Genomic DNA, 21,836 nt, shown 5'->3' on the forward strand with positions numbered 1-21,836 from the left:
CCAGGAGGGCAGAGGACATATCCTTGCTGAAATGATCCACCAGGGACGATCCAACAGAGCCCGAAAGCTCCAAGCATTCAGAGTCTGTGTTGGGTTTATCTTATCCTCCCTGCACAGATGCTCAGTGAGGCTGGCTGGGAGGATGACCCAGACCGCTCTGGACATGGAGAGGGAAGGCAGGAATGCGTGAAGTCAGAGCCGACCTGTGTCCCACTTACTTGCAGATGTATCTGAGCAGATTGTAATTGGCCTGAGGAAGGTTGCTCACTTGCTTAGCCAACTCCAGCGTGCCCTTGGGAAGGAAGGAAAAGATCACAGTTTCAGACACCAGCAATGAGAAAGGAGGAAGGGCTGACAGAGAAGGGAGGCTGGGAGTCAGGTCTCCAGTGGGGACTGAGTTCTTTGCTGGGAGCTGGTGTAAGGAGTGAGTCTCTGTGGGGCCACAGAGGAATGTCTGGGCTCTCTTATCAAGGCACAAATATTTACCAGATAACAACCTTCATCTCCCACACAGCTGCAGGGAAGGCAAACAGCCATCCCCAGCCACCGGCTGCAGGGCTGAGAGAGGAAGAGGGACTGGACCCTAAGTCCTTTGCCCTGGGAGCTGTCTCCATTTTCTCCAAAATAATACAAGACAAAATGGCCCATGGCAGACCTGGCTGGAATGGGAACATCCACTGTAAGCTGGATTAGCAGGATTTGCTTCAGGAGAGAGGGGCCTTCCAGATATGAGGTACACAACAGATGCTGTGGCCGCCTTCCCCTCCCCACCACCCACAATCAGCAGGCAGCTGGCCTGCATCCATGCTGCTATGGAGAAATCAAGGGGTTTTTTTTTGTTGTGGTTTGTGCGGGTCCTGGGACTTGAACTCAGGGACTGGGAGCTGTCCCAGAGCTTCTTTTACCCAGTTAGTGGTCTACCACTTTGAGCCACAGCCCACTTCCAGCTTTTTGGTGGCTAATTAGAAGAGGCTCATCGATGTTCCTGCCCTGGCTGGCTTCAAACGTCCATCCTCAGATCTCAGCTGTCTGAGCCACAAGCACCTGTCTTTTTTTTTTGGGGGGGGGTCTAATCCTGATTCCACGTTCCCACCATTCCACCAGCCCACCCCCAAGATGGGTCTCCTGGAGGCACTGACCTCCCCCTCGTCCTTGGTGAGCAGCTGGGCGCAGCTGAGGAAGTCCTCGTACCTGGCGAAGGGGATCACAGGCTCGGGGAGCTCCCGCAGGTACAGCTTCAGGAGGGAGGCCACCGTGTGCACATCCGTTGTGCTAGAATGCAAGAGGGGACATGTAGCAGCCCTGCAGGAACAACCCCTGCTGACCACATACTGCGTACTCTCCCAAGGCTGGGAGAGGGGAAAGCACGACCCTGCAACTAGCTGCCCTTAGTCACGGTGAGGCCCAGAGTGCCTTTGGCTACTGTAGCCTGGGCTCCCGTGGGGAGGAGACAGAAGCTAAGGGCCAGGAGCCCCAATGCTGTGCAGATGGTGTTGGGATTCAGGGACCTGGTGGCAGTTCCCATGCTGCTCTGGGTTCCCTGCAGGATGATGAGGGCCTGCCTACCCCCCCCCCCCCCCCCGTGAGGTGGAACAGACATCCTCCAGGCTCCACTGAGCCTAGCCTGAGCCGTGTGTGAGAAGAACAGGCATCCCGGGCACCAAGGTCTGGGCAGCTCATCCTTATCTGTATGGATACTTTGAATGTCTGGGCTTCTTTCTACACCTCCCTCCCCTCCCTCCCTCCCCCCCCCCCATCTCTAAAACCCTGTGTTGTTTACTGTGTGCCTCAGTCTCTCAGGCAGAGGGGGCCTGCAGGGCACAGGGGCTTGCTCACTCACCCTGAGCTTTCTGGTCTACAGCTGGCCTTTCCAGCCACACCTGGGCTCCAGAAGGTTTTCTGCACTCCTAGCACCTGGCTTTCAGCCCCAAGCTGAAGACAGGAGCCTGGAGTATTCAAATGTCACAGGTCCCTTCTGGCAATGACATTTGCAATTGTGGGGTTCCATGATGCTCACAGGTTCTCCAAATCCACCCATGTGAGCCTTCTGCTTTGCCTCAGGCCTGATGACTTTGAGGCTGGCAAGGCTAAAAGTCTCCCTGCCCTGCCTGCCTTGCTAACCAGGCTGTCTGCTGAGCCATTTTTCCTGTCCACACTCCTGAGCAATTATGGTCCCAGCAGGTACCACGCTGAACCTAGCGCCTCTGCAGGTCCAGTGGTGGCAGCTGCCTGAGCAGAAGCCTGGAAAGAATGGGGAGTAAGGATGAGAAGCAGGGATACCCTTGGGGTGCCAGGGAGAAAGAGGAGTACAGCAAGAGAATGGGGACACGGCCAGCTGACATTGTCTTTCTACAGCTGAGTGATGGAAGCCGCCTGCCTTGGGCCTTCCCTCTCGTCCCCACCCTCCTGCTCCCTGTACCGCTTTCAAGACTTTGCTTCCTCTTTTCCCAGACTTTCCCTCCCACACCCCCTGTGCATCCCATCCTAACCCCACGTGCACCCACTGTCGGCACACAAGGGCGCCCTCCAGCCTGAGCCTCAGAGCGCACAGAGAAGGCTTCTGGCAAAGGGAGGATGGGCTCAGTCATGGAGCTAGGAGAGGTCTGCAGACCTGCTGCCCTTGCAGATCGGCCAGGAGCTGAGATCCCTCTATCTGCAATTTCCTCTCCTTGCTTCATTCCTGAGGATTTCTTTCTTGCTCATATCAGCATCCCTCTGTCTGTCCATGTCTGTCTCTCACTCACACCCCACCCTGTTGGCTTCTGGTCTTCCTGCCCAGCCCCTACCCCTGGCTATTCATTCCTGGAGCCTGGTGGAATTCCAACCCGAAAATGCTCTCACTCCAAATCCAGCCACTGTTGAATTTACAGCAGCCTGGGGGCCTTGCAAGGCCTCCTGAACAGAACTTTTATTTTATTTTTTTGACTCTCCACTGCCAGGCTAGCCTGATTCCCAAATTCATTTGCTTGTTATCTTACCTGGCCCTTAGCAAGGCAGCTACAAGAGGGTTCTAGCCCACTCCCCAGCCCCCCAGGCCTCTTGGCTACGGGCAGGTTCTGAGGGCAGGAATTGCCCCTTTGAGGAGCCCTGGCACAGAGGTGCCTCGTTGGCACCTGGCAGCAGTGGGGACAGTGTCAGGAAGCTGCCACAGCCCCTTGCATGGGTGGCCTTCCCAGAGGGAGATGGGCAGGAGAGGGGGCTTGCAGTGTGGTTAGGGCTCTTGCTGGCAGGCTGTGGTGCAGCCAGAGCCATGCCCTACAGCCTAGGAGAGGGAGCTGTGGCCTATACTCCTGGAAAAGAGTGGGTGGGGAGGGGAGCCTGGGCACCCTGTTGAGTTAGGCACAGGCCTGATGGAGCTACTATGGGAAAGGTAGAGAATATTCTGAGACTGCTGGTGAAGTTTCTAAAGGGGTTTGGGCTGGGAGAAGAGGGTATCCAGGGTAGCCATGTTGATATGGGAGGACACAGCTGTGGGACACAAGCCTGAGATAGAAGGATGGGCCTCCATTACAATCCAGGAGGAGTAAAGATGGTGGGGGGAAAGAAGGGGGGAAGGTGGTGAGGACAGTGGCCTGAGTGTGCAGGGAAGTCATCCCACAGCCAGGAGGCTGGCATGAGATCTGCAGGTGGAGCTTAGCAGGGGAGCAAGGCTGGGAGAAGAGCTGGGCTGGCCCCAGCCAGAACCACAGCTTAAACCCAGTGCCTGTGGTTCACGCCTGTAACCCTACCCATTCTGGAAACAGATCTGAGGATGGAGATGCCAGGCCAGCCTGGGCAAGAAAGGCTGTGATTCTCTTGTCTCCAATTAACCAGCACAGAAGCAGAACAGTGGCTCAAGTGGTAGAGCACCAGCCTTGAGTTTAAGCCCCAGTGCTGGCACAAAATGAAAACAGAACACCTTGGACAAGCAGCTGTACCATGACCCCAAGGGCCGGGGCAGGAAGCCTCATACTGTACACGGGGTGGCAGAGGTAGATTTAAATGTGCAGAAACCCTTCCTCCAGCAGTACTTACAGTACCAGGCAGTAGGGCAGTACATCTGACCCCGCTGTGTTTCTACAAGGCCAGCTTTCCAGAACCTATGCAGGCAGTATCTACCTGAAGCAACCTCCAACCTGACCCCAGGCCACAGGCGAGGCCTGGCTGGCAGAAGGTCAGAGTGAACCAGAAGCTCACCGAGAATCAGCCTTGGGATGGAGACACGAGGCTCCAGACGAGGCGACACCAAGGACCCCCTAGGCTCTGCATCTAAGGAGGCGGCAGGCCCCTGGCTGTGGTTATGCAAGGAATGGGGCCTTTCTGCTCCTGAGGAGAGGACCAGGGCTGTCCTGAGTACCTTCATGGTTTCCTATGAAAAACTTCCCCATGATGGATGGAATCCTGTCGGGGTAAAGAGAGCACTGCACCCTGAGTAGACATGGAGCCTGAGCTGCTGTACCACTCTGCCACTGATGGAGTCTGGGGTGGATCATCCAGAGGAGGTAGAGTTATGAGGCAGACCCTGCAGAGCAAGCCTGGAGTCCTGAATGCAGCTGTACCTGAACCAGTCACCTGGCAGCCTGCAGAGTCCTTCCCTCCTGCCTGGGTCAGGTTTATGATCTGTGGCAGCTGCCCCAAAGGGACAGAGGGAGTGGGCCTCATCTGCGGCAGACATGATGCATGCCCCACGCTCTGCCTGCCGTTCGGGGCAATGTAGGCAAACAGTGCCCATCAACCTGGTCAAGACCCCAGCTCTAGTCACTGGCTGGTCGGTAGCTCACCTGTCAAACAGCGGCTTCTCCCCGCAGTCAAAGGAGTCCTGCAGGTCTCTTACTAGGTTGGCCTGGCCGGGCATTCGGAAGAGCCCCTCCTCGGTGAGCCCACGTTCCCGGATGAAGTCCACACACTGCTCCACCAGCAAGGGTGCCAGGCGGGGACCATACTTCCGCTCATGGTACACAGTATCCTCCAGGCGCTGCCCAAAGATCCCTAGACACAAAGAAGAGCTGGTCATACCCTCTGCCCCCAGCTCAGGGTGGGCAGAGGACTCTTAGCACAAAGGGGAGAGGGCGTACCATGAGGGCCAGAGGAGGCTCTCCCTGAGGAAGGAAGTTAGATTCTAGGAGTTCATACCCAAGAGTCTGGGCCCTAGGCCAGAGGAAATGGTGGGCTCCCGGCCTGGTCTATGGAGCAAATAGCCCTGGAAAAGCACACAGTGCATTTGTGTGTGTGCTGATAGTACTGCGGGTGAGCAGTACTGGCACACAAAATTAACATGTCAGGCATTGGTAGCTCATGCCTGTAATCCTAGTTCCTTGGGAGGCTGAGATCTGACTATTGCAGTTTGAAGCCAGCCTGGGCAGGAAAGTCCATGAGACTCCTATCTCCAATTAAACATCAAAAAGCTGAAGGTGGAGCTGTGGCTCAAGTGGTAGAGTGTTAGCCTTGAGAGAAAAAGCTCAGGGACAGCATCTGGGCCCTAAATTCAAACCCCAAGACCACCCCCCAAAAAAGTTTAAATTCAATGCTGATGACATATGTATTCCATAGCTTTGAAATCAGGGCCGAGGTTGGCTTTCTACCACTTGAGTCACACCTCCAGCCCTCTTTTAATAGTCTCATTACATGCTCAGGCATATACCTGAACCATGATCTACCTACTCCAAGCTTCCTCTCCTCCCTGGGACCACAGACATTCACCCTCCACATCCAATTTCTGTTGAGATGAATTCTGCCTCGGCTGGCCTGCAGCCACGATCCTCCTAACTTCAGCCATACCTTAGGATGACAGGTGCACACCACTGTATCCAGCTATGAATTATATGAAGGTCTCATAAACTTTTGTTCCTGCTGACCTCCAATTGCCATCCTATCCTAAGCCTCCCAAAGAGCTAAGGTTATAGGTGTGAGCCCCTGTGTCCAACTATGTTGGGCATATTTCATGAGATGTTTAATTGGGGGGGGGGGGAGTTAGTTGTGGGTCTTAAACTCTAGGTCTAGGAGCTGTCCCTGAGTGCTTCAGCTCAAGGCTAGCACTCTACCACTTGAGCCACAGCACCTCTTCTGGTTTTCTGGTGGTTTCCTGGAGGAAGAGTCTCATGGACGTTCCTGCCCCGGCTGGCTTTGAACTGTGATCCTCAGATCTCAGCCTCCTGAGTAGCTAGGATTACAGGTGTGAGCCACCAGTACCCAGCTTGAATTTTTTTTAAGCATGATTATAAGCAAAAGAAACCAGATCTAGAGTACACACAGACTCCATTTGTATAAAGTTAAAAACTAGGCCAAACTAGCCAGGGCATGGCAGTGCAGAGGTGCTGAGGGCTTCTAAGCTGCTGGTGCTATTAAGCCAGTTGTGGAACTGGACACTTAGGATTTGTACACTTCTCAGAATGTCAACTTCAGCAACAAAACCCACCCATCTGGCCAGGCACCAGTGGCTCACGCCTGTAATCCTAGCTACTCAAGAGGTTGAGATCTGAGGATCGAGGTTCAAAGCCAGCCCGGATAGGAAAGTCCATGAGACTCATCTCTAGTAAACCACCAGAAAACTGAAAGGGGCCCTGTGGCTTAAGTGGTAGAGCACTAGCCTTGAGCTGAAAAGTTCAGGGACAGTTTCCAGGCCTAGAGCTCAAGCCCCATGACTAACCCATAAACAAAAACTCTCATCCAGAAAAGATCCAGAACCACTAGTCTTGAATATATCACACAAGAAATATCACACAAGAAAAAAACTAATGACAAGCTGGACATGGGTGGTTCACACCTGTACCCCTAGCTACACAGGAGGCTGAAATCTGAGGACTGCAGTTCCATGCCAGCCTAGGGAAGAAAAAGTCCAACAAAAGTTGGAAAAGGAGCTGTGGCTCAAGTGGCAAGAGTGCCAGCCTGGAGTGAAAAATTTAAGAGTGCCCAAGCCCTGAGTTCAAGCCCCAGTAGTGGTACACATGCTTCTGACAACCAGATAACTAGCTGGGCTACCAGGTTCCTGAAGTTCTTTGCATAGGGAAGGAACACAGGTAGTGAGATGTGCAAAGTTTCTCTCTCTCCCTCCCCCCACCTTCTCTCTCTCACACACACAATTTAGCAGCTGGCGGAACAGCCTCACCCAACCCTAAGCTCCAGGACTTTGGGATGCCTGACCTGATTAGCATCCACAAATCACATTTGTCCTGGCAGGGCAGCTTCTGGAGTATGCCAAGGGCACCATGCCAGAACACTGCTGTGTCTGGGCATGTGGCTTCTCGGGACCTGGATGGTGAGCCAACCAGCTGGGCCCTGGGGTGGGGGTGGGGGGGGGGGTAAGGCGGGAGGTCATTGCCCTAGCACAGCCAAACATCAATGAAAGATACACTAGTCCCTCACACAGTGCCTGGCACATAAAACACTGGGAACTTCTTTCTGGGAAACATAACTGGGATAGGCCTTAGGCACACGGGTTCTGAATTTGGGCTTCTGCTCATTTGTGTGAATGTGTACACTCAGGGCCAGCCTGGAGTCAGTCTTTCACTAACAGTGGCCATACAATCTGCTCCCTCGCCTCCTAACTTGGGGTCACAAAATCACCCATACTTAATGATGGTCTTCAAATGCTCCTACTTACCAACAATATTTGCGACATTTAAAAGAAATTGTTATTGAAAACCAAGAGATTTCATACATCTGAATTCTTAGCTTCTTCCCTGCCCCCTCTGGGCTGTGATCACACCCAGGGCCTTGAAGATTCTAGGCAAGCACTCTACTGAACTGTGCTCCCATCCCTAATTTTTTTCTTGTGTGTGTGCCGATACAGGGCTAGGGCTTGAACTAGGCACTGCCCTTGAGCTTTTTTGATCAAGGCTCTACTACTTGAGCCCTAGCTCCACTTCCAGACTTTTAATGGTGAATTGGAGAGAAAAGTCTCATGGACTTTCCAGCTGACTTCAAACCTCAGTTCTCAGATATCAGCCTCCAAGGATTACAGGGGTGAGCCACTGGTGCCTTGCTTTCTAAATACCTTCCTGTGCTTTTTGTTTAAAGACAGTGAACATCTGAATTGCTAGAAACACTCTTCGGAGCCATAAACTAATGAGGGTGACGGCACATAAGCTCTGACATACCCTGACAGTTGAGCTGCTAAACCAAGACGGCTCCCAAGTGACTGACAGGAGGGTAGTCTATACTGTAGTGCACGCAACACAGTGGCTCACGTTCCAGCCAGGACAGAGCAGGAGGACCGTGAGATTCTGAGATGAACATCTGCAGAAGAGTGCACTTAGGAACGCTCTCTGCAATTTCTCACAGTGTTTTCAGGCTGCGGTGGACCGTGGCATCGTGGGTAAGGGAGACAAATAAGCTAAAGTGACTCAGCGTGGCCTCGCCATGGCCTCCTCTGCCCACAGTGCTATGCCCGCCCCTGTCCACGGGATGAAGTCCCACGTGGCAGGCGGCCCAGCCCTGAGGTGCAGAGCCAAGGCTTGTTCACACCCCCCCCCAGCCCGGGTGGCTAGGTCTGGGTTGGCCCCTTCCAAGCCTGGCAGGACCCCCACCTTTCTGGGGGTCTCCTGAGCACTCTCTCTACCCCCCAATAGGGGATGATAGAGTGGGGAGGAAGGAAAGGCCACAGAGCATTTCTAACTAAAAGAGGGTCTAAGGAGGATGCCATCTTTGACCCAAAGAGTAATGAGGTAAAGCAGGTAGGCAGGGGTGGGGTGCAGAGGACATGACAGAGGACTCCAAATTGGGAGGGCAGGAGCTGGGCACAAGTGGTGCATTCCTGCAGTCCTATTGAGGATAGAGGTTCGAAAACAGCCCTGACAGGAAAGTCTGTGACACTCATCTCCAATTCACCACCACAAAACTAAAGTGGAACTGTGGCTCAACTGGTAGAGTGCGACCACTTGAGCACAAACGCTCAGGGCCAGCACCCATCTCTGAACTCAAACCCCAGAGCCAGCACAAAAATAAATACAACTAATAAAGTTAAAAGACTGGAGCGTGACTGGGGAAGAGGCTGGATGTAGGACGGTGCCATGGTCAGAACTCACTCCACCTGTCACCCGGACTCAGAGGCCCTCAGGTTGTGGACCATCTCCCTGTCCTGTGGCATGGACACAAACGAAGGGCCTAGAGACAGAGGCTCTGAGTGGTCCCCAGCACTGATCTGGGTGCATATCCTGGATGAACCAGAGGACAGCAGTGACCCCCTGTCCTGGGCCTCTCCATCTACGGAAGAGGGCAATCCATGGCTTCAGAAGCTGTTTATAAAGACCAGACTAAGACTCTGGACTGAGCCCACAGCACCACCATGAAAGGAGGCCATGCACAGGGCTGAAGAAGTCTGTCTGCTGCCCCTCCCTGGAGCTGTGTGGGGAACCCCACAGGGAGGCCTTGCTCCAACTCTGCTGTCCTGCTGCCAGAAGGTATCTCACATTAACCTTTGATTCTAGTGGCCTTCCTCTCCAGGGAACCAGCCCAGTACCCTCCCCCCAACCCCCACACACCATGGTCCCTCTGGTAGAAGCAAGCTGGCCCTGGCCAGCTGGCCCCAGCAACCTGAACTCCCTCTGCCCTCCTGGCACGTCTTGGAGGGCGCTTTGCCAAGAACCAGTTCCAGTAGGTTTGTCAGATCTTAGAAGCACAGCCAATGTGGGTTCCTCGAGATCCCAACCCACACTTCACAAGTACCGGCTGGGCTACCACGAAGGAAGCTGGCAGAGGCTGCTGCCTGGCACAGCCAGCCTCCTGTCCCTGTTTTCCAAGTCCCTGTGGGAATCGCGAGAGAACCAAGTGGCCTAGTCCCAGCTGTGCCCTGGGTGTGGATGGCTGACACTGCAGGGCGCTGAGCGTCCCCAGGTAAGAACATCACTCCCCACCCACCCCACCCTCTGCTCCCCTCCCCTTCTGGCTTTCTCCTAGCCCTCCTGCCCTGGGGAGGGAGGCTCTGCCAGGGCCTGAGCCTAGCCCCTGCTCAACACAGGAGAGAGAGGCTGGGTTTCCCTCTTGGAGCCTCTCCCAGGGCTGACAGGCCAGGTCCACTTTGCCATCCTGGAAGGCCTTGGCCAGAGAAGGAACAAGGAACCACGCTGTGGTTCAAATCCAGCTCCCTCTTGGCCTCTGGTCACCACACTTGCCATCTTCTCCCTTTTATGCGTCTACTCATGCCAGATTGTCCCTCTGTCACTCCAGGGGACCCTGGCTGGTTCCAGCCAGTCACAGAACTGACTGGACGGCAAAAAAAAAAAAAAAAAAAGAATCCTTTCTGCTCACCCTCCCGGGGTGGAGGCCTTCCAAAGGCCAGAGGGTGGGGGAGGGCAGACCAGAATATTCTTGGGGCTCAAGTCAGAGGCTGGGGCTCTCCGCTCACCAGGTCCCCTTGGCGGTGGGGGATAGGGAAGGGATCTCTTGCAAGGCCCCTCGCAGCCTGTGTTCCCATTTCTCCACGCAGGGCCCCCCCCCCCCATCCCCGCGGATCCGATCCCGGGAAGATCGCGCCCGCCTCGGCAGCTCAGCGTCCTCCCCCTCCCCCTCGAAATGCATCCCGGTCGATCGGGAGGCGCTGCGCCCGTGGGGACCCCCCGCACCCCGTCCTGCCCCTACCTGGGGCGGCGGCGGCGGGTGCGCAGCAGGCGGGCAGGCGGCAGGGCGGCCGCGGACAGACGCGGCCCCAGGAGGAGGCCCGCGCGGCCGGCATCAGGCCCATGGCGCGCCCGGGCGCGGCGGCGGCGGCGCCAGGAATGCCCGGCACGCGCGCAGGTAGAGTCTTGCCCGCCCGCCCGGCCCCGGCCAGCGCCACCCGGGGCCCGGCCCGCGGGAGAGGGAGGCCCGGGGATCCGAGGGCCCCAGAGGCTGCCGGCGCGGGAGAGCCGGTCCCCAGCAGCCTTCTTCCCAGGGGCGCCACGCCGAGGAACGCAGTCCCCAGCGGGGTGACTCGAGGCGCTGGGCGCAGTGACCCAGGCCTCGGCCGGAGGGAGGGAGGGGGCGAGGAGCTGCAGGTGGGGCCAGGAGGCCCAGAGAGGTTAGGCAATGGGATCTGAGTCACCCACTGGGTGTAGAGCTGGGCCTCAGTGGGCACCATGGGCTCCGGGCCTTCGGGGAACCTCTGCCGGGGCGGGGCCGGGGAGCAGTACCCTGGTGCCAGGGACAGAGGTTTGCACTTATCTCCTGAAGCAGTTCTCAGAGGTTAAGAGCGGAACTCCCCATTTTACAGAAGAGGCGGTAACCAAGGCCCAGACCATGGGCCCACTGCAAATTCATTTTTGAGGGGGAGGGGGGTAAGGGTGGGTCATGGGGCTTGAACTCCGGTCCCCAACACTTTTCCTAAGCTCTTTGGCCCCAGGCTAGTGCTCTACCACTTTGAACCACAACTCTATTTACTTTTTTTTTTTTTTGGTGGTTAATTGGAGATACGAGTTTCACAGACTTTCCTGTCCAGGCTGGCTTTGAACTGTGATCCTCAGATCTCAGCCTCCCTGAGTAGCTAGGATTACAGGTGTGAGCCACCAGCACCAGGCCGTAAATTGTCTTTCTGTAAAGCCAACAGGAGGATTCTGAGTCCACAATCTCACCTGGAGAGGAGGGTGGTGAGGAGGATGGATGGGTGGATACTCAGAGTCAGACCTAATCCAGCAGGGCAGTTGGTCAGAGAAGCCAGCCATGTCTCACCAAGCAGGGAGGGTAGTTCCCAGGGGGGCACAGGCAGAGTTCTGCAGGGATGTGCAGACAATATCTGTGTCTGGCTATCTGGCTATCACAGTACTTTAAGAATAAAAATTAAGGCAAAAAAAAGCCAGTGAATCAGGGGGTTGAGATCTGAAGATTGCATTCAAAGCCATCCCTGGCAGGAAAGTCTGTGAGACTCTAATCTCCAATTATCTGCCAAAAAAGCTGGAAGTAGAATTGTGGTTCAAGTGGTTGAGAATTAGCCTTGAGCACAAAGGCTCCAGGACAGCAACCCAGGCCGAGTTCAAGCCTCAGGACAAGCACAAGTGTGCACGTGTGCAGGCACAGAAACACACTCACATGCACACACAAAATCCATTATTTTTTAACTTTTTTTTTTGTCTTTTCTTTTTTGGTACTGGGGATTGAATCCAGGATGTTGCACTTGCTAGGCAAGCGCTTTGCCACCGAGCTACATCCCAGCCCCAAATCCATTATTTTGTTGTTGTTGTTGTTGTTGTGGGTCATGGGGCCTGAACTCTGAGCCTGAGCGCTGTCCCTCAGCTCAAGGCAAGTGCTCTACCACTTTAGCCACAGTGCCGCTTCTGGCTTTTTCTACTTATGTGGTGCTCAGGAATCGAACTCAGGGCCTCATGCATGCAAGGCAAGCACTCTACCACCAAGCCACCTTCCCAGCCCCAAATCCATGATTTTTAAAAACCCAAAATGTTAAAGATATATCTTGCTGCTGGGTGCCTGTGCCTGTACCTTACACCTGGCTACTTAGGAGGCTAACATTTAGAGAATCGAAGCCTGAGCAGAAAAATCTGCAAAACTCCATCTCTGGGTTAGCAGCAAAAAGCCTTGCTGGAGGCATGGCTTGAGTAGAAAAGCACCAGATGAGCAAGCAAGCTGAACAAGTGCCAGGCCATGAGGTCAACAATGGTATCGAAAGCAAGCAAGCAAGCAAAAGCCCCAGGCCCATGTTCACTCCTAGACCTGGAAACTTGAGGCATACCCTCCTGACCCATACCCCTGCTACACAGCTGTCTTCACAAGTGGGTATTTTGTCAATCGATCATGATGTGTGTGGCCCCAGGTACACATCCTTGTTCTCAGCACCTATGCCTGTGACCTCACACACGCACAGACTTGGTAGAGCTGGCACAGAGAAGCAGATGTGGAAAGGTTTCCTGGGTGCGAAGTGGAATCAAGAGAAAGGCAGGGGGACGCTGAGGCAGGGAGGAGGGCAGGGCTGAGCCTGGGCCATAGCCCCAGACACCAGCAACTCTAAGAGGTGGGGAAAAGCCAAGGACCAGAGGCTCCCCCCTTAGGGCCTCCAGAAGAACCCACCTGGGCCAGCCCATGTGGCTCCACCTGGCAACTGGACATCTCAGAGGACAGATGCAGCTAAGTTGGTGGTAAGTTATGGGAGGAGCAATAGGAACAATGGAATGCTTTGCAGTCATTTTCATTTGTAAAAAAGACTTCAGTTGCTGGGTTCTGGTGGCTCATGATAGTAATCCTGGCTAGTCAAGGAGCCTGAGATCTGAGAATTGCAGTTTGAAGCCAGCCCCAGCAGGAAAGCCTGTAAGATTCTTATCTCCAATGAACTACTTGGAGAAAGCCAGAAGTAGTGCTGTGGCTCAAGTGGTAAAGCACTAGCCTTGAGTACAAAGAGGCTCAGGGACAGCACCCAAGCCCTGAGTTCAAGCCCCAGGACCGGGGGGGGGGGGGGTGGGGGGAAGAAGCAAAGCAATTGTGATTCCTGGGCACTCACACCAATGATTCATACCTATAATCCTTGCTACTCAGGGGGCTTAGATCTGAAGATCGCAGTTTGAAGCTATCCAGGCAGAAAAATTTATGAAACCTCTCTCCAGGTAGCCACCAAAATGCTGGAAGTGGAGCTATGATTCAAATACTAGAGAGCTAGCGGTGAGCATAAAACCTCAGGAACAGCACCCAGGCCCTGAATTCAAGGCTCAGGACTGGCGCATGCGCACACACACACACCCAAAAACCCCCGCAGAATTTGTCTCAATTACTGAGGGAGGTTTGTGCCCGGTGAGCCTCCTGGCCCAGGCTCATGCTGCTAAGTATGTGTCAGGGGTTAGAGTCCTCCCGTGGCAGGGCATCATGTGGCGTGGGAGAACAGTACTATGATATGAAGGTGGGAAGGGCAGCTCAGGGCCCCAAGTCCCACTGCATCTAAATAGCTCTGTCCAGCTGGCACTGAAGGCTCAGGGGTACCTATCCCTCAAGGGCCTGTGGGACCCCCTCGGGTGGGCAGGCATGCTTGAGGGCCAACCTGCCCTCTCCTCAAGTCTCCGTGTCCTCACCTATGTGGTTATCAAAGCAAACCTGCCCATCTAGGGAGTCCCCAGTGTGCAGCCGCCACCCCTCAGGGCTCTGACTGCACGACCCCAATGAGCTCCAGGTGATGACCAGGCCCTGCCAGCGCACGGCCCTCATGGGGGAGATTCAGTTCTGCGGCCTGCTGGGGTGGGTGCATGGAGGGGTGGGGGAGGGTTCCTGGAACAGCTCTCTAGGGCAGGGCCAAGGAAATGAGAGAAACCTGAGGTCTGCCCTCTCACAAGAGCAGCCTGGTGACAGGTGAGGCCTTCAGTGTAGGCGGTTGCTTGGCAACCACATCCTGGGATGCGATCACCCTGGAGAATGCCCTGGCTCCTGCCTGGCTGTCTTGTGTGCTGTCAAGGCCAAGCTGTCCAGCCCCTCTAGGACCTCATGCTCTCCTAAGACCTCTCAAACTCCAGGCAAGAGGAGCCTATGGTAAACATGGGTTGCCTTCTTTCCTGAGGGCTCAGGTCCTCTGGGTGCTGAAATACTGGACAACAGGCCACATGACAACACCTGAGCCACTCCATGTCATGCTCTCCTGAGACACTGTCCAATGCCAGGACTCAGGGCTCCAGCAGTCCCGTCGGGATGCCACTTACTTTGTAATAACCATGACAAAGCATGGGACCTCAGCCTGGCACAGGTGCCTCATTCCTGTAATCCTAGCTACTCAGGAGGCTGAGATCTGAGTGTCACAGGTTCAAAGCCAGCCCAGACAGGAAGGTCCATGAGTTTCTTATCTCCACTTGGCAAGCAAAAAGACAGAAATGGAGCTGTGGCTCAAGTGGTAGAGTGCCAGCCTTAAGCCCTTGATAAGGGATAGTTCCCAGGACCCTGAGTTCAAGACCTAGTACTGGTTCATAGAGAAAACAAATGGTCCAGGCACCTCCCTGAGGCTTTCTCCTAATACAATGGGATGGGAAGGGACTGACTGCAGAGCTGTTGCCAGGCTCTGGGGAGGTGCAGCCCAGTCCTGGGACTGGCAAAGGGCTGACTAGCAAGGCAGAGCCAGAGCTGAGGCCCCCGCAGGTTCTACCTGGGGCCCAGGCCCCAGTTCAGCAGTGACCAGGACAAGGATGCTTGGGTCATAGGTTCTATGAAGCACACAGGTGGCCATGTGGGAAGAGAGAAGGACCAGAGGGAGAAACCGAGCATCAAGTGGCTAAAGGAGGCTGAGCAGAGGGTGTCCTGAGCTGTAAGGAACACAGACCAGCCCAGTGACCTCCCGAGAAATGGCTACACTGGCCTCTGCTCTCCTAGCACATAGCCCCCAGAGCTCCCTAATTGTATTATTCCTGCCCCCCCTCAATTTGGGGGTCCCAGCATTCAGCACCTGAGGCTCATGAAGTGGAGAAGCCTTGCGTGCTGTAGGGAGGAGGCGATGAGGATGCTTTGGGCCTAATCCTACCCACATCCAAGGAGTCCGTATTGTCTTCCCCTCCTTGCCCTGGTATGTGGACACAGCTCACTACAATGGGCAGAGGGCATAAGGGCCCAAGTGTTCCATCTGCAGACTGAGCAGTCCCAGGCTCCGTCTTGGGCACACAGGCCAGACCAGCTGACATGCACAGGAACAGCTGGGCACTGGTGGCTCACACCTGTAATCCTAGGTACTCAGGAGGCTAAGATCTGAAGGATCATGGTTCAAACCCAGCACCAGGCAGAAAAAGTTTGCCATCTCCAAAATAACTAGCAAAGGCAGGGCTGCAGGCAAGCAGGTCCCAAGTGGTACCGTGCCAACTGACTGAGCAAGCTGAGGAAGGGCTGAGCAAGCCTGTAGTTGAGACCCCAGTCCCAAATATCTTTTTCAGGCTCTATGGAGCAAAGAATGCTGGGAAGAAGTAATACAGGAGGAACTCAGCCTCCACCACTGCCAACAGTGATCCTGCACTTGAATGCAGCCGTGCCTCCAGGGGCTTCTCTCTGGAGATGCCACTCCAGCACCTGCCTTGAGCAAAAGCAGCTGAACACCCAAGCCCCGAGTTCAAGTCCCAGGACCAGCATACATGCACAAATGGTTGTTACACTGTATTGTGTAGTGGGCAAAAAGCAGGCACACTAGTTATTACTGTATTGTGAGGGGGTCAAAAGCAGGTACATAATCAGGAAAGCTGAAATTATCTTTTTTCTAATACTTCTAATCAGGCTACAGAACCTCATCTGTGAATCCTGGGCCAGTGCCCTCCCATCTCTGCATCACTGGTACCACTTCCAGAGAATTATTTCAGGCTCTGCTGCTTGTCTCCACAACCCTGAGGTGTCAACCACCTGGCCTCCCTCCGCCTCCCTCCCCTTCCGCTCCAGTCATGCTGGCCTCTTGGCTGCTCTCCTGCAGGTCTCCCTCCCTGTGGGGGCTCCCAGTCCTTCACTCAGAAGTCATGCAACTCCAAGCCCTGCCCACATGGCACCCAAGCCCCACCCACTGGCCCTCCAAGCCCTGCCCACCTAGCCCTTCAAGTCTGCTCCCTGAGTTTCTCTGCTTGCTTGTCATCTGTCTCCTCTTGTAAAATGGAGGTTCTGTGGGGGGAGGGCCTGTCTGCCCTGTGCATGCTTGTCTCCCCAGCCTCCCAGAAAACATCCATGAGGCACATAAGAGGCACCCCTGGGCAGGCCACAGGCAGTAGTCACTGGCTGCCCGCCTTTTCTGTGGGGACACTAGGGTCCCCATCCATAGCAGCCATATTGCTGCTTTCTGAGGAGTCTGAGGCTGCTTTCTGCCTCAGCAAATTTGCTGGAAAAGGCTTCCAACTGAGGGGGGGAAAAAAAAGCAAGAAGCAGCATGTTAATGACTCACACCTATTATTCTGGCTATTCAGGAGGCTGAGAGCTAAGGATCCAAGTTCAAAGCCAGTCTGGGCAAAACCAAGATTCTCTGTCTCCAATTAGCCAGCAGAAAGCCACGTAGCAGAATGACAGCCTTAAGTAAAAAGCTTAGCCAGAGTGAGAGGCTCTGAGTTCAAGTCCCAGCACTGGCACCCATTACCCCTTCCGCCTCCCTATAAAAAGCCAGCAAGAGCAGCTCCGATCCAGTAAGTCTCTCTCCCAGGGGACTTAGGCTACCAATGGCTCTGCCAAGAAGCTGGAGGCCCGCTGAGCCTGCCTGCAAGCGCTGAGCTTGCCTGCACATGCCCAGGCTAGCTCGCCTGGCGGGGCTGCATCTCCTCCGCACATCTGGAGATAAGGGCCTTTGATGCCAGTTGGTTCCTGTTTCCCATCCTCCAATTCCTCCTTGGCCAACACGGTCCAGGGAGGGCCATACTGCCACCAGGGCCCACTCTAAGGGGGCAGGGAGGGAGGGACAAGAGAGGCTTGGTCGCAGAGCCTGGTTTTGTTACCTTGGACCTCTGTGGACTTTTAATCTTCTACGCAAGTGAAATACGCATGTGTGCTGAACAGCACTGGAAGCACTAATGTGCAGGCTTGCACTGCTGTTCATGTACAATCAACAACCCTGTGTTCCTATTCAAGTTCAAGCTACAGGACATGCAAATTCCCACCTGAAAGCTAGAGAGAACATTCTGGATTTTTTTTTTTTTTTTTGGTGCTGGTCCTAGGGCTTGAACTCAGGGCCTATGCACGGGCCCTGAGCTTTTGTTCTCAAGGCCAGTGCTTTACCACTTTTGAGCTACAGCTCCTTTTTTGGTTTAGTCTTGTGGACTTCCTGCCGAGGCTGGCTTTGAACCGCAATCCTCAGATCTCAGCCTCCTGAGTAGCTAGGACTGCAGGCATGATGCCTGATGATTCTGGAAATTTTTTTGATGTTCTTCCATCCTTCTTTAACCTCTTACTTCCTTTCTACTCTCCTAAGGGTTTTTTGTTGTTGTTGTTGTTGGTCATAGGGCTTAAACTCTGGGCTTGGGTGCTGTCCCTCAGCTCTTCAGCTCAAGGCTAGAGCTCTACCATTTGAGCCAAGCACCACTTCCAACTTTTGAATGGCTAATTGGAGATAAGAGTCTCAAGGACTTTCCTATCTGGGCTGACTTTGAACCACGATCCTCAGATCTCAGCCTCCTGAGTAGCTAGGATTACAGGCAGGAGCCACCAGCGCCTGGCTTTCCTGAGGCTTTTTTGGTTGGTGGTATTATTTTTTTGGTAGTAGTAAGGTTTGAACTTAGAGCCTTAGCACTCAAACAGCAGCCATTCCTCCAGCTCCTACGCTGAGTTTTACAACATTCATTGCTTTGCTTTGTGTTTTTGCTAATTATCCATTAATCTAGATAGAAATCCATAAATGGTTCAGTCAGCTTGGACAGAAAAGTCTGTGAAACTCCATCTCCAAAATAACCAGCCAAAAACAGGCTGAAGGCATGATTCAAACAGTAGAGCACCAGCAGACCAAGCAAGCCAAACAAGTGCAAGGCCCTGAGTTCCAACTCGGTATGGGGGAGGCGGGGAGCTGTGCTGCCTCCCTTCAGCCCCTGACTTGACACCATTGTCATGATGCCACACAAATACCAACATTCAGGGACAGCAGCTATGCATGGCTGGAGTCAGCTGTCCTTTCTTTCCCCACTCGATTTAGATCTGGGAAAAAAACCCCGACAGACTGTACCTGCCTCCTATGACTTCTCTTGTCTCTTAGGTCCACGAAGCAAATGGAAACCAGAGGACTTTGCACTTGTCTGTTATGCTGGTATTGGGACTTGAATTCAGGGCCTGGGTGCTGTCCCTCAGCTGTTTCGTTCAAGGTGGGCACCAGTGGCTCATGCCTATAATCCATGCTACTCAGGAGTCCAACATCTGAGGATCATGGTTTGAAGTCAGCCTGGGCAGGAAAGACTGTGGGACTCAAATTTCCAATTAACCACCAGAAAACCAGAAATGGTACTGTGGCTCAAGTGGTAGAGCACTAGCCTTAAGCACAAATGATCAGGGACAGCACCCAGACCCTGAGTTCAAGCCCCACGACAAAAAAAAAAAAGCATCTCACAAACTTTCTTGCCCAGACTGGCTTGAACCATGATCCTCAGATCTCAGCCTCCTAAGTAGCTAGTATTATAGTGTGAGCCACCAGTGCCTCATGAATCTAAGTCAGTTCCTATCTGTCTCCTGCTTGGTGCTCTGCTGATGTCACGCTGCATCCAAAGTAAAATCTCAAATTCTTGCCATTACCTGGCTACCTTTCCCCATGCGCACCCCCTCAGACCTACTGGTCTTCCTGATCTCCTAGCTCATTCCTACCCCCAGGACCTTTGCACTTGTCAGATTCCTCTGCCACTGCTCTTTCCCAGCATTTCTGGTTACTTTATTGGCCTGCTGGAACCCCTCACCATTCCCTGAGCCTTCATCTTGCTTCCTGGCATCCCTCACTCCTGGGCATTAGCAGACATGTGTTCTTGCCTGCTTCTGTCTCTTGGGGAGGACGGTAGGGAAGGGAGAGTAGAGGGAAGCAGTTATAGTCAGTGTCATTTAGGCACCCACTAAGTGCTTCTGAATAAAAGAAATGAGAGAAAATGGAAGATCAGAAAGAGGAGGCTAAGTGGGGGTGGGGTGTGAGGATAGGATCCTCATGTGTGAGTTCCTCAGCAGAAGAGAAGGAAGCAGAATTGAGACACTGGAGGTGGGCGCCAGTGGCTCACACCTAAAATCCAAGCTACTCAGGAGGCTGAGGTCTGAGGATCATGGTTCCAAGCCAGCCTGGGCAATAAAGCCTGTGAGACTCTCATAGCCAATTAGCCACCAAAAAAGGCTAGAAGTGGGTCTGTGGCTCAGATGGTAGACCACTATCCTTGAGCAAAAAAAGCTCAGGACAGCATCCAGGCCCTGACCAGCACAAAAATAAAATAAAAAGAAGCAGGGTGTTGGTGGCTCACACCTATAATCCTAGCTATTCAGGAGGCTGAGATTTGACGATCACAGTTCGAAGCCAGCCTGGGCAGCAAAGTCCATGAGACTGTTATCTCCAGTTAACCACCAGAAAACCAGAAGTGGTGCTATGGTTCAAGGGGTAGAGTGCTAGCCTTGAGCACAAAAGCTCAGGGACATTGCCCAGGCCATGAGTTCAAGGCGCTCCTGCCTCTGTCCAGCTGGCCTCAGCACATCTGTCTGCAGGGCGGCTAGTAGGCAAAAGCTACAGGCCTCTGATGGCAAGAGATGCTGTGTGTTCATGTGGACCTGGTGTCTCCCTGCCTTGGTCCACATGGTACCGGTTGGGAGGAATCATGGAGGCAGCAGTGAAGGGCCAACCTGCTGTCTGAGAAGCAAGTCCTGAGTCAGGATTCAGAGCAGGGGTGGATTACCTGTTGGCAAGGGTTTTAGAGGGTGCGCATGCGCATGCGAGCTACGGGCAGTACCTCCGCGCAGCGGGGCCCAGATCGCCCGGCGGATGGCCTGCACCCAGTCCTCCATGTCGCGCTGGGAGCTGGCCATGAGCAGTAGCGCCTCAGGGTGGGATGGCGCCTTCTCCCGCTCCCCGGAACCACCTGCAAGACAGGGAGACAAGGCTTACCAAGGGGGTCTCCGTGCAAGGGGGCAGATCCCCGCCCCCAGCAATCTGGCTTTTTCTGTTTTGTAACCTCTTTCTCTCACATCTTATGCCTCTGTCTTTGAGAGGCTGTGTGGTTTTCTTTTTCCAAACTTAGTCCGTCCTCCCCACACACACTTTTTTTGTTGCCAGATTGGTACTTGAACTGGGCATCTGATGCTTTCACTCACTGGCTGGCACTCTACCACCCAAGCCACGCCTCCAACCCCTCCTAACTTAGTCTTGCTTTGTAATTTTTATTTTTTTTTGTCAGTCGTGGGGCTTGAACTCTGGGCCTGGGAACCATCCTTGAGCTCTTCAGCTCAAGGCTAGCACTCAGCGTCACTTCCAGTTTTCTGAGTGGTTTATTGGAGATAAGAGTCTCACTGACTGTTCCTGCCTGGGCTGGCTTTGAACCGAGATCCTCAGATCTCAGCCACCTAAGTAGCTAGGATTACAGTCATGAGCCACCAGCACCCAGCTTGCTTTGTAATTTTTTTAAATATCAAAATAAAAATTGTTGCTGGGATTATTTACCATAGCTAAGAGATGAACCAACCCAGATGCCCCTCAGTAGATGAATGGATCAAGAATATATGGTGTATATATATATATATATACAATTGAATTCTATGCCTGCATCAGAAAGAATGACATCGCCCCACTTGTTAGGAAATGGAAAGACTTGAAAAAAATTATATTAAGTGAAGTAAGCCAGGCCCAAAGAAACATAGGTCCCATGGTTTCCCTTATTTGCAATAACTAGTATATGTCTGAGACAAGCAGAAATGGTCAGATAAGATGATGTTAAGCGAAATGAACCCCAAGATAGGGACACAAGTGTTTTTTTCTTTCTTGCTATTGTTTCTAACGTATTTATAAGGTACCACATGATTTTTTTGTTGCTTGTATGTCCCTCCCCCCACATATGTATAACCCCTGTTTTCACTGTATTTGATTTTGGTATAATTTGGGGAGGGAAAGGGAAAAAACAAATTGTTTAAATAGGGATACAGGTGGACCCATTGCAACAATGAGATGTACAAGACTCTATGTCGAAAAATGAACTTTACAATTTAGGCAGAGGGTGGGTTGGTGGGAGGGGGGGTATAGCTGAGGAGGTGGGAGGGAAGGGATGGTAGGGGAAAAACAGAGGAGGAGGCAACAATGCTGGATAAGAAATGTACTCATTACCTTGTTCATGTAACTCTAACCCCTTTGTACAGTATTTTCACAATAAAAAAAAAACTAAAAAAATTGTTGCTGGGCACTGGTGGCTCATGCCTGTAATCTTAGCTACTGAGGAGGCTGAGATCTGAGGAGCAAGGTTCACAGTCAGCTCAAGCAAGAAAGTCTGTGAGACTCTTTATCTCCAATTACCCACCAAAAAGCCAGA

The 21,836-nt window shown here is 53.4% G+C and overlaps 1 protein-coding gene across 1 annotated transcript in view; it reads right to left on the reverse strand.

The window, feature by feature from the left end:
- Arhgap22 (Rho GTPase activating protein 22) overlaps positions 1-21,836 on the reverse strand; it is a 155,744-nt gene that overhangs the window by 6,272 nt on the left and 127,636 nt on the right. Inside the window, exons 5-8 of the mRNA XM_070020405.1 lie at positions 20,271-20,399; positions 4,761-4,968; positions 1,140-1,272; positions 219-292 (exon numbers count right to left, since the gene is read on the reverse strand). Of these exons, the coding sequence (XP_069876506.1) occupies positions 219-292; positions 1,140-1,272; positions 4,761-4,968; positions 20,271-20,399 (544 nt within the window). The remainder of the gene's footprint in view (positions 1-218; positions 293-1,139; positions 1,273-4,760; positions 4,969-20,270; positions 20,400-21,836) is intronic.

Source organism: Dipodomys merriami, unplaced genomic scaffold, assembly GCF_024711535.1.
Source record: "Dipodomys merriami isolate MVZ:Mamm:240054 unplaced genomic scaffold, mDipMer1.0.p SCAF_14, whole genome shotgun sequence".
NCBI classification, from domain to species: domain Eukaryota; kingdom Metazoa; phylum Chordata; class Mammalia; order Rodentia; family Heteromyidae; genus Dipodomys; species Dipodomys merriami.